At 37.6% G+C, this 13,409-nt stretch overlaps 1 protein-coding gene across 1 annotated transcript; it reads left to right on the top strand.

Moving 5' to 3' along the window:
- The first annotated feature begins 8,970 nt into the window (after window positions 1-8,970).
- On the top strand, window positions 8,971-10,025 carry LOC101357785 (olfactory receptor 6C1). Its single transcript, XM_004373918.2, has one exon. It carries the CDS (start codon window positions 9,002-9,004, stop codon window positions 9,935-9,937), a length of 936 nt encoding a protein of 311 aa, XP_004373975.1. The 5' UTR covers window positions 8,971-9,001; the 3' UTR covers window positions 9,938-10,025.
- Window positions 10,026-13,409: the final 3,384 nt, after the last annotated feature.

Genomic DNA, 13,409 nt, shown 5'->3' with positions numbered 1-13,409 from the left:
GGCGAAATGGTTAAGAGTTATGGCTGCTAACCAAAAGGTCAGCAGTTTGAATCCACCAGCCGCTCCTTGGAAACCCTATGGGGCAGTTCTACTCTGTTCTGTAAGGTCGCTATGAGTCAGAATTGACTCAGTGGCAATAGGTTTCTTGTTTCTGTATTAGATGGTCCATTAAGTTATAGACAGAAATTAATTAACTTAAAGTGTGAGGTTATGAGTTGATATTCTCCATAAACACCTACATGTATGAATGTTACTGTTTCTGAAATTATTAGGAAATGTGATTTGGTGATGTCTGTTTTCCTTTGATTTGTTTCTGTACACACTGGTATGAAATCTGAGAACTGAACCTGCTCATCTTTATTGAAATGAAGAAATACAAACTATTCAGCTTTTTCTGGGGAAATAGTACTCTAAGAACTATGACAAATAGTAAAAAAAGATCCAATAAAACAGTTCTGCTAGCAAGTCAGTGGGGTCTCCTGTGGAGACTTTCTTTCATTCAGACTGAGGAAAGGTCTCAAATTAACCCAATGTTACTGTCCAAAGCCGAGACAGATTAAGCAGTGCCAAATATGTATTTTAGTCGTAATTATGAAGCTATGTTGGATGTTGCCTGCAACACTGTATTAAACTCTTTTCCTTTATTTAATATATTAACTTAAACCCTAAACAAATCTTTAAATTCAATAAAGTAAAAAGAAACAGGGTGACATGGTCGATAAAGGGAATTGCTTTAGAGATTTACTCTGTCCTTGTTTTTCCAACTAAAGAAGGAAAAACTGAGTAAACATGGAGGAAGATGAAAAAAGTAGATTTTCAAAGTCATTAAACTACCAACTGGCATTCCCACCCAGTGTAACATAAAGCACTAAAAAGAAAAAGAAAAAAAAGAAACTCTAGAAAGAAGTGGAACCAGTTAAAGATCCTCTTAGTTTGTCAAAGGTACATTCTTCGATCTTTCATTCCTAACTTGACCTCTAAAATAAAGTCCCTTTCTTACCCTGTGCATCAAAGAAATTGTCGTTAGTCTTCTAAAAAGTGGCTGTTAGTATTTACTTGATGGTAGGGATTTTGGAACAGCAGAATAAAGGAGTGTTTTGAGAATGAGTGCCTTGAAAATCCTTTCCAGTTATCTTATTCAACCAATGTTAAGGATTACTGTTAATTTTTATTTTGAATGATTCACAGAGTCTGTCTCAGGGATACTTTGAAGGTAAGTAAGGATCCATTTTGATGAAAAGGGTTGAAGGAAATGTAAAACTTGGTAATGTAAGCCGTATTCAGCCAGGAAAAATATGGATCTGCCCTCAGAAATACAAAACGAAGTATTGAGTTAAAAGCTTGAAGATGTCCTTCACTACTCTACCCGAAAACATCCTTGGGATGACTTAAGACCTTAAATCATATGCACTTTGTGAAACATTGAAGTTTATTTCTCTCTTTAAGGGTTATAATTGTGAATATTTTTATCAGCCTATTTGATATTGGTAAATAAATTCAATTCACTGAATTTCCATAAATATTTTTACATAAAATTTTGGTGTATTGTCACTAAACTTGTAGTATTGGATCATGTCCTGCTAGAGTTTTTTTTTTTTTTTAATGGTCCTTACAGACTGGGCATACAAGTGTTAATTCTTTTTGATGCTCAAGTAAACTCTCCCAGTATCTCTTCATACATTTCTTCACAGCTCTTCATGCATTTCTTCAGAGCTTTAATCAATCACCAGGATGAGTAAGTCATGGGTACCATTTTTCAGAAAAATACTATAATTAAGAGGAAAAATAGGTATTTTTTTAAAGTTCAATACATTTAAAAAATACTATGCAATGATGCATTAACCCAAACCAAACCTGTTGCTGTTGAGTCAATTCTGACTCATAGTGACTCTATAGGACAGAGTAGAACTGCCTATAAAGCTTCCAAGGAGCAGCTGGTGGATTTGAACTGCTGAACTTCTGGTTAGTAGCTGCACCTCTAAACCATTATTCCACCAGGGCTCCATTCACTATATAGTAATAATTTATTATACTCACTGTATAATAATAATAAAAAAAATAGTAATTATAATAATAACCCTGGTTCACAAATGCCAGTAAGCTATTGCAGGAACTTCACTCTTGAGATTGAAGTAAAATATTATCTATTTGAAGAGAATGCCCTTTGGGACTTCAAGGAGTTATGAAAAACTCGTGATTTAATGAACAGTGACCCCAGACAAATGAAGAATGATATCACTGGACTAGCAGAGTGAATTTAAAGGATGGATTGTAAAGTAATTTAAAGGGAAGTAATTTTTAAGTAATATTTTATGAAGTTTGTTTTTAAAATTTATGTATCAATAACATTTTCTTTCCTTTACATATCCTTTGTTTTCAATTTACTCAATACAGAGAGTTTGGGTCAAACATTATGGGTAAAGAAGGAAAATAATTTATCTTGCAAAACATAGACACTAATTTAAGAAATGTCCAAACTGCAATACAGCATAAAACAGAGAACTGCACATAATGGCAATGTCAGGTTCAACAACAAACTCAACATCTATTTATTTGACAAGTGTTTATTTTAAACCTGCTGTATACTAAGCAAGGAGCCCTGGAAGCATAATGGTTGAGTGTTCAGCTGCTAATCAAAAGGTTGGTGGTTCAAACCCACCAGTTGCTACAAGGAAGAGAAGATCTGGCGATTTGATCCCATAAAGATTAACCCGTTGGCCAGAGTTGATTCCAACTCACAGTGAGCCTATATAACAAGTAAAACTGCCCCATAGAGTTTCCAAGGCTGTAATCTTTAGGGAAGCAGACAGTTACATCTTTCTCCAGCAGAGTGTCTGTTGTTTTCAAACCACTGACCTTTCAGTTAGCAGCTGAGCGCTAAACCACTGCATCACCAGAGCTCCCATTGTAAAGATTACAGCCTAGAAAATCCTACAGGACAGTTCTACTCTTCCTTATAGGGTCACTACAAGTGGAAATTCACTCTGTGGCACAGAACAACACAAAATATAGTAAGCACTGGATTATGTTGCAATCATTTTGACAATTAGACACTGTCCTAACTTTCAAGAAAGCCCATGGTAGTGGGCAAATTCACAGATTTCAGCATAGTGTGTTAAGTATGCTGGGTTTGGGAAGGACAACTATAAGGTGCTTATGGAGATGCATGCAATGGATATAAAACTACTGCTGTGTTGAGTAAGGAGGGAGTTGATATTGGTTATCATTGCAACGTGCTACCCACAGGCTATTTACATCCACATATATTATTTCATTCCATCCTCACAATCACTCCAGAAAGGTTATTATTACTAACGAGGAGCAGAGAAACTAAGCAGCCATTGGTGGCAGTGCTGACATCTTGCAAACATCTAGCATGCTGCAAAAACTCAGTAATCAAATCCTAGCTAAGATGGGAGCAGCAGGTTGTGTGTGCATGGTGGTGATGTGGTGGAGAAGAGAGATATATCAGGATGGGAGAGCTCAGCATCATGTAGATGAGATGGAAGAACAAGGCTAAGATTCACTTGCCTAGAAGGCCAGACAGGAACTGTAAAACCCAATTTTTTTATTACTTGTATTATTCCTATGTGATTCTCTTGGTAGTGAATTTACCTTAGACATAGTTTTTACATAGGTCATACCATCTTAATCCCGAAGGTTTTCAGCTCAGTGGTTAAGGAATATTTTTTCAATCAAAAATCCTTTTATCACTTTCACTAAATACTGGGCATTTTTCTAAATACTTTAATAGATTAACTTATTTGTTGTAGTTAGTTGCTGTCTAGTTAATTCTGACTCATTGTGACCCCATGTGTGCAGAGGAGACTGCTCCACAGGGTTTTCTAGGCTGTGACCTTTCAGAAGCAGATTGCCAGGCCTGTCTTTCAAGGTGCTTGTGGATGGGTTTGACTCTCCAACATTTCAGCCAACCTTTTGGCTAGTAGTCAAGCACTTAGCAATTTGCATAGGCAGGGACTCCTATTAACTCAATTAATTCATTAACTCATGTAATACTCACAAAAACCTTATGAGGTAGACAGGTATACAGAGAAAGAAATGGTGTATGTACAGATGAAGAGACTGAAGCACAGAGGAAGTAAGTGATTTTGAGAGCAAGTAAGTGGCTTGGACTGAAACCCAGAGGGTCTCACTCTTTCCTATGAAAATTTCTATGGTAATACCTTTTAAATTTGTTTAAAAATATTAAAACATGCTACTTTAAAAACACATATAAACAAATAAAAATTTTAAAACCAGCCTTTTTGGAGATACCTGTGTATCTGTTTGACTAAGGATAATTCTTCTGGAATAATACTAATAATATTATTTTACATTGTTGTTGTTAGAAGCCATGAAGTCAGTTTTGACCCATGGTGATCCATGTGACAGAGTAGAGCTGTTCCATAGGGTTTTCTTAGCTATAATCTTTAAAGGAGCAGTTAGGTCTTTCTCCCTCTGAGGCACTGGTTGGGTCCAAACTGGCATCCTTTCAGTTAGCAGCCCAACATCATTATTATTTTACAAAAAAGAGAAATGTGTCTTAAAGGAACAAAGGTAATAATGACACATAAGTAGGCTGAAACATCATGAAATATTGCCAGAGATTCAGATGTAATTAACCTGTTTTAAGCCTTCCTAGTTTCTTTCATGTTATGGATTGAATAGTGTCCTCCAAAATGTGTATCAAGGTGGCTAGGCCATGATTCCCAGTATTGTGTGATTGCCTACCATTTTGTCATCTGATGTGATTTTCCTATGTGTTGTAAATCCTACCTCTATGATGTTAATGAGGCAGGAATAGAGGCAGTTATGTTAATGAGGCAGGAATCAATGTACAAGATTAGATTGTATCTTGAGTCAATCTCTTTAGAGATATAAAAGAGAAAATCTAGCAGAGAGATAGAGGGATCTCAAGCCAACAAGAATGAAGAACCAGGAGGGGAGCACATCCTTTGGAATCAGGGTTCCTGTGCTGAGAAGCTCGTAGACCAGGGGAAGACTGATGACAAGGACCTTCCCCCATAGCTGACAGAGAAAGAAAGCCTTCCTCTGGAGCTGGCTTCCTGAATTCAGACTTGTAGCCTTGTAGGCTGTGAGAGACTTAATTTCTCTTTGTTAAAGCCATCCACTTGTGGTATTTCTATTATAGCAGCACTAGATAACTAAGGCAGTCTTCTACCTCTTTCTCCCTGCTATTCCTAACATCTGAGGTTGCTCATGGCAATGGCTTCAGTATCTCTGACTTCCAAAGAGGTAATAGCATTTGGAAAAGCAAAAGTGGATACATGACGGAGGATAAATGAGTCTCCTTTTTGGAAGTGTCAAGTTAACCTTTCCTTTTTGGAGAAAAGTTAAATCTTTAACTAACATATTTTTCTTTTGTATTAATATACCTGTAGATTTGCCTATAATAAAGAGAAAAAAAAATTAGAACGAGAAACTTTCATTGGGATGGGAGCATCAACACAAAGCTGATTCTGATTGAGGAGGAACTTTTTGGTATGTCTACTTGAAAGGTTCCCCCATGTGTCTGTCAGTTTGTCCTACTGTGGGGGCTTGCATATTGCTGTGATGCTACAAGATATGCCATCAATATTCTAATACCAGCAGGGTCATCCATGGCGAACAGGTGTCAGTTGAACTTCCAGACTAAGACAAATCAGGAAGAAGAACCTGGCAGTCTACTTCTGAAAAGAATTAGCCAATGAAAACCTTATGAATAGCAGTGGTACACTGTCTGATATAGTGCCAGGAGATGAGCGCCTCAGGTTGGAAGGCACTCAGAAGATGACTGGGGAAGAGCTGCCTCCTCAAAGTAGAGTCAACTTTAATGACATGGATGGAGTCAAGCTTTTAGGACCTTCATCTGCTGATGTGGCACAACTCAAAGTGAGAAGAAATAGCTCAAATATCCATTAATAATTGGAATGTGGAATGTATGAAGTAAGAATCTAGGAAAATTGGAAGTCATCAAAAATGAAATGGAATGCATAAACGTCAATATCCTAGGCGATAGTGAGCTAAAATGAATTGGTACTGGCCATTTTGAATCAGGCAATCATATGGTCTACTATGCCATGCCGGTAATGACAACTTGAAGAGGAATGGAATTGCATTCATCATCAAAAAAAAAAACATTTCAAGATCTATCCTGAAGTACAATGTTGTCAGTGATAGGATAATATCCATATGCCTACAAGGAAAACCAGTTAATAAAATTATTCTTCAAATTTACACACCAAACATTAAGGCCAAAGATGAAGAAATTAAAGATTTTTACCAACTTCTTCAGTCTGAAATTGATCTAACAAGCAATCAGCATACATTGATTAATTACTGGTGATTGGAATGCAAAGAAATAGGATCAGTTGTTGGAAACTATGGGCTTGGTGATAGAAACGATGCCGGAGATCGCATGATAGAATTTTGCAAGACTAATGACTTCTTCATTGAAAATACCTTTTTTCAAAAACATAAATGGCAATTACACACATGAACCTGACCAGATGGAATACACAGGAATCAAATCGACTACGTCTGTGGAAAGAGACGATGGAAAAGCTCAATATCATCAGTAAGAACAGGGTGTGTAAGAACAATTGCTCATATGAAATTTCAAGTTGAATTTGAGGAAAATTAGAACAAGTCCATGAGAGCCAAAGTATGACCTTGAGTATATCCCACCTGAATTTAGTGATCATCTCAAGCATAAATTTGACTCATTGAACACCAGACTAGCTGTGGAATGATTTCAAGGACATCATACATGAAGAAAGCAAGAGGTCTTTAAAAAGACAGGAAAGAAAGAAAAGAGCAAAATGGATGTCAGAAGAGACTCTGAAACTTGTTCTTGAACATTAAGTAGCTAAAGCAACAGGAAGAAAAGATGAAGTAAAACAGCAGAACATAAGATTTCAAAGGGCAACTCCAGAAGTCAAAGTAAAGTACTATAGCCACATGTGCAAAGACCTGGAGATAGAAAACCATAAGGCAATAACACCCTCTGCATTTCTCAAGCTGAAAGAAGTAAAAAAAAAAGTCGTCTCGAGTTGCAATACTGAAGCATTCTATGGGGAAAATATTAAACAACCCAGGAAGTATCAAAAAAAGATGGAAGGAATATAGAGTCACTATACCAAAAAGAATTGGTCGATATTCAGTCATTTCAAGAGGTAGCATATGATCAGAAACCAATGGTACTGAAGGAAGGGGTCCAAGCTGCACTGAAGGGATTGTCAAAAAACAGGGCTCCAGGAATTGGCAGAATACCAATTGAGATATTTCAACAAATGGATGCAGTGCTGGAATTGCTGACATGTCTATGCTAATTTGGAAAACAGCCACCTGGTTGATCAACTGTAAGAGATCCATACTTATTCCTATTCCAAAGAAAGATGATCCAACCAAATGTGGAAATTATCAAAAAATATCATTAATATCACACAAAAGTAAAATTTTGCTGAAGATCATTCAAAAGTGGCTACAGCAGTATATAGACAGGGAATTGCCAGAAATTCAAGCTGGTTTCAGAAAAGGATTTTGTACCAAGGATATCATTGCTGATGTCAGATGGATCCTGGCTGGAAGTAGAGAATATCAGAAGGATGTTTGCCTGTGTTTTATTCACTATGCAAAAGGATTGAACTGTGTGGATCATAACAAATTATGGATAACATTGCAAAGAATGACAAACCCAGAACACTTAATTGTGCTCATAAGGAAACTGTACATAGACCAAGCAGTCATTCAAACAGAACAAGGGGATACTGTTTGGCTTAAAGTCAGGAAAAGTGTACATCAGGGTTGTATCTTTTCACCACACTTATTCAATCTGTATACTGAGCAAATAATCCGGGAACTGGATTATGCGAAGAAGAACATGACATCAGGATTGGAGGAAGACTCATCTTTAGGCAGATGGCACAGCCTTCCTTACTGAAAAGGAAGAGGACTTGAAGCACTTACTGATGAAGATCAAGGACTACAGCCTTCAGATTGGATTACACTTCAACATAAAACAAAAATCCTCACAACTGTACCAATAAGCAACATCATGATAAAGGGAGAAAAGATTGAAGTTGTCAAGGATTTCATTTTACTTGGATCTACAATCAACACCCATGGAAGCAGCAGCCAAGAAATCAAAATATGCATTGCATTGGGCAAATCTGCTGCAAAAGACCTCTTTAAAGTGTTGAAAAGCGAAGATGTCACCTTGAAGACAAAGGTGCCCCTGACCCAAGCCACGGTGTTTTCGATCACCTCATATACATGCAAAAGCTGGACAATGAATAAGGAAGATCGAAGAAGAAATGACACCTTTGAATTAAGGTGTTGGTGAAGAATATTGAATATACGATGGCCAAAAGAAAGAACAAATCTGTCTTGGAAGAAGTACAGCCAGAATGCTCCTTCGATACAAGGATGACAAGACTACGTCTCACATAATTTGGACAAGATACCAGGGGGGACCAGTCTCTGGAGAAGGACATCATGCTTGGTAGAGGATCAGTGAAAAACAGAAAGACCCTCAACAAGATGGATTTACACAGTGGCTGCAGCAATGGGCTCAAGCCTAACAATGATTGTGAGGGAGGTGCAGGACTGCGCAGTTTTTCGTTCTGTTGTACATGGGGTCGCTATGAGTTGGACTTGACTCGACGGCACCTAACAATAACTTGAAAGTTTACAGGTGGTACTTAGAATCAGAAAAGTTGGGTTCAAATCCCTGCTCTATCACTTTAAGCTGTATGATAATGTAAAGTTTTTGGGTTTTTATTTTGTAACCTGCTTTTGCCCAAGTTTTCACCTGTAAAAGAGAGGAACAGAAAGCATTGTTGTCATTCTGTGGGTGCTTTAAATTTCCCTTGAAGGTGACGTACTGTCTGAGCCAACTTCCAGCTCCACACTTGGATATTTTGTTAACGTACTCTTCACGTTTGTTCTTTGTGCTTTCTCCTATAGGTCTGCAGGAGGAAAACAAATAAGCACCTGAAGAATGAGGAACCATACAGCAATAACAGAGTTTATCCTCTTGGGATTGTCAGATGACCCCAAGGCTCAGGTTGTGATTTTTGTCTTTCTGTTCATCACCTACATGCTCAGCGTCACTGGGAACCTGACCATTATTGCCCTCACCTTGCTGGATTCCCACCTCCAGACCCCCATGTATTTCTTCCTCAGGAATTTCTCCTTGTTAGAAGTTTCATTCACAACTGTCAGTATACCCAGGTTCCTGGGCACCATTATTACAGGTGATAAAACCATTTCCTTTAGTGACTGCATTGCTCAGCTATTTTTTTTCATTCTCTTGGGAGTCACTGAATTTTACCTTCTGGCTGCCATGTCCTGTGACCGCTCTGTGGCCATCTGCAAACCTCTGCATTATGTGACTATCATGAATCATAGAGTCTGCAGCCTGCTTGTCTTCTCTTCGTGGCTGACTTCATTCTTAATCATATTCCCTGCACTTATGTTGCTGTTAAAGCTTGATTACTGTAGATCTAACATTGACCATTTTACCTGTGATTATTTTCCCCTGTTGCAACTTTCTTGTTCAGACACAAAATTTCTAGAGATAATGGGTTTTTCCTGTGCTGTGTTTACGCTAATGTTCACATTGGCATTAATAATTCTGTCTTACATATATATCATCAGAACAATCTTGAGAATTCCTTCTACTAGTCAGAGGACAAAGGCCTTTTCCACGTGTTCTTCCCACATGATTGTCATCTTCATCTCTTATGGCAGCTGCATTTTCATGTATATTAATCCGTCAGCAAAGGACAGGGTGTCTTTGAGCAAGGGAGTAGCTGTGCTAAACACCTCAGTAGCTCCCATGCTGAACCCCTTTATTTACAGCCTAAGGAATCAACAAGTCAAGAGAGCCTTCATGGACATGGCAAGGAGGACTGCATTTTTCACAAGCAGATGAAAGTTTGTGGTGTCATGAATTAGAGGCATACTGAAGGGCAATTTAAAAAATAAACATGAATTTTCAGTAGCCTGTTCATATCAAAATGGCCTCCCTTTAACTCGTCTCCTTTTTTTTTTTCCTTACAGTTTTCAGGGAAATTTTTAAAATATATTTCTCATTCCACTTAAAATAACTCTTTTATACCTTTCTGACTCCCCTTTCCTCTGAACAGTTTTGTTAATCACAATTTCTTCAACAACAATTATTTTTAAAAGCAAAATTGTGTTTTGAATTGTGTTTAGGAAGACAATGATATCTAGAAACTTCGGAGCCGCTCTAAAAATGCTGATTAAAAAAACATTTTGCCATCCAGTTGATTCTGACTCATAGCAACCCTATAGGACAGAGTAGAACTGCCCCACAGAGTTTCCATGGAGCGCCCGGTGGATTCGAACTGCTAGCCTTTTGGTTAGCAGCCGTAACTCTTCACCACTATGCAACCAGGGTTTCCAAAATACTGATATGATTTTTCATTTACTATACACAGAACATAATTTTTAAATTTTTATTTATATTTGACAGAAATTCCTTCACTTTTTTGCTGTTTCGCTAGGAAACATGGGGGGGTGCCATATAATTTAGATAAAAATACATATGTATTTGTTTGAAAAATAAAAAAATTATTACTCACTTTAATATGGTGGTGGTGTTCTTAGGTGTCATCGAGTCGATTCCGATTCATAGCAACCCTATGTACAACAGAATGAAACACTACATGGTCCTGTGCCATCCTCACAATGGTTGTTATGCTTGAGTCCATTTTTGCAACCACTGTGTCAGTCCGGCTAGTTGAGGGTGTTCCTCTTTTTCACTGACCCTCTTCTCTACTGAGCATGATGTCCTTCTCCAGGGACTGGACCCTCCTGATAACATGTCCGAAGTATGTGAGATGAAGTCTCACCATCCTTGCTTCTAAGGAGCATTCTGGCTGTGCTTCTTCCAAGATAGATTTGTTCGTTCTTCTGGCAGCCCATTGTATATTCCATATTTTTCTTCAAAACCATAATTCAAAGGAATCAATTTTTCTTCAGTATTCCTTATTCTTTGTCCAGCTTTCACATGCATATGAGATGATTGAAGACATCATGGCTTGGGTCAGGCACACTTTAGTCCTTAAAGTGATATCTTTGCCTTTTAATACTTCAAAGATGTCTTTTGCAGCAAATTTGCCCAATAAGATGCATCATTTGATGTCTCGACTGCTGCTTCCATGGACGTTGACTGTGGATCCAAGTAAAACAAAATCCTTTACAACTTCAATATTTTCTCCATTTATCATGATGTTGTTTATTGGTCCAGTTGTGAGGATTTTTGTTTTCTTTATGTTGAGGTGCAATCCATAATGAAGGTTATGGTCTTTGATCTTCATCCATAAATGTTTCAAGTCCTCTTCACTTTCACCAAGCAAGGATACGTTATCTGCATATCACAGGTTATTTATGAGTCTTGCTTCAATCCTTATGTCGGGTTCTTCTTCACATAATCCAGTTTCGTGGATTATTTGCTCAGCATACAGATTGAATAAGTATGGTGAAAGGATACAACCTTGACGCACACCTTTCCTGACTTTAAACCATGAAGTATCCCTTTGTTCTGTTTAAATGACTGCCTTTTGATCCACGCACAAGTTCCTCATGAGCACAGTTAAGTATTCTAGAATTCCCATTCTTTACAAAGTTATCCATAATTTGTTCCAATCCACACAGTCAAATGCCTTTGTATAGTCAACAAAACATAGGTAAACATCTTTCTGGTATTCTCTGCTTTCAGCAAGGATCCCTCTGATATCAGCAATGATATCCCTCATCCCACGTCCTCTTCTGAATCTGGCTTGAATTTCTGGCACGTCCCTGTTGATGTACTGCTGCAACCACTTTTGAATGATCTTCAGCAAAATTTTACTTGTATGTTATATTAATGATATTGTTTAATAATTCCCGCATTCTATTGGATCACCTTTCTTTGGAATGGGTACAAATATGGATCTCTTCCAGCTGGTTGTCCAGGTAGCTGTCTTCCATATTTCCTGACATAGAAGAGTGAGCACCTCCAGCACTGCATCTGTTTGATGAAACATCTCAATTGGTATACCATCAGTTCCTGGAGCCTTGTTTTTCACCAACGACCTTGGACTCTTCCTTCAGTACCATTGGTTCTTGATCATATGCTACCTCCTGAAATGATTGAATGGCGACGAATTCTTTTTGGTACAGTGACTCTGTGTATTCCTTCCATTATCTTTTGATGCTTCCTGTGTCATTTAGTATTTTCCCCTTAGAATTCTTCAGTATTATAACTTGAGGCTTGAATTTTTTCTTCAGTTCTTTCAGCTTGAGAAATGCCAAGTGTGTTCTTTAGTTTTGTTTTCTAACTCCAGCTCTTTGCTTATTTCATTATAATACTTTATCTGGAGCTGCCTTTTGAATTCTTCTGGTAAGCTCTTTTACTTCATCATTTCTTCCTTTAGCTTTAGCTACTCTATGTTCAAGAGCAACTTTCAGAGTCTCTTCTGACTTCCATTTTGGTCTTTTCGTTCTTTCCTGTCTTTCTAAAGACTTCTTACTTTCTTCATGTATGGTGCCCTTGATATCATTCCACAGCTAGTCTGGTCTCGGGTCATTAGTGTTCAGTGAGTCAAATTTATTCTTGAGATGATCTCTAAATCCAGGTAGGATATACTCAAGGTCATACTTCTGCTCTCGTGGACTTGTTCTAATTTTCTTCAACTTGAAATTTCATATGAGCAATTGTTCTTACTCACCTTGTTCTTACTGATGATATTGAGCTTTTCCATCGTCTCTTTCCACAGATGTAGTCGATTTGATTCCTGTGTATTTCATCTGGTGAGGTTCATGTGTATAGTCACCATTTATGTTGTTGAAAAAAGGTATTTGCAATAAAGAAGTCATTAGTCTTGCAAAATTCTCTCATGTGATCTCCGGCATCGTATCTATCACCAAGGCCATATTTTCCAACTACTGATCCTTCTTCTTTGTTTCCAATTTTCCCATTCCTATCATCAGTAATTATCAGTGTATCCTGATTGCATGTTAGATCAATTTCAGACTGCAGAAGTTGGTAAAAATCTTTAATTTATTCATCTTTGACCTTAGTGGTTAGTGCGTAAACTTGAGTAATAGTCATATTTGTTCTTCCTTGTAGGCATATGGATATTATCCTATCACTGACAGGTTGCACTTCAGGATAAATCTTGAAATATTCTTTTTGAGGATGAACCCAATCCCATTCCTCTTTAAGTTTTCCTTACTGACATAGTAGACCCTATGATTGTCAGATTCAAAATGGCCAATACCAGTCCATTTCAGCTCACTAATGCCTAGGATATTGACGTTTATGCATTCCATCTCATTTTTTTTTTAATTGTACTTCAGGTGAAGGCTTACAAAACAAATAGTTTCTCATGAAACAG

Source organism: Trichechus manatus, unplaced genomic scaffold, assembly GCF_000243295.1.
Source record: "Trichechus manatus latirostris isolate Lorelei unplaced genomic scaffold, TriManLat1.0 scaffold00027, whole genome shotgun sequence".
In the NCBI taxonomy this organism is placed as follows: Eukaryota; Metazoa; Chordata; class Mammalia; order Sirenia; family Trichechidae; genus Trichechus; species Trichechus manatus.
The sequence above is the reverse complement of the archived record's forward strand: the minus strand, read 5'-3'. Positions and strand labels throughout refer to the sequence as shown.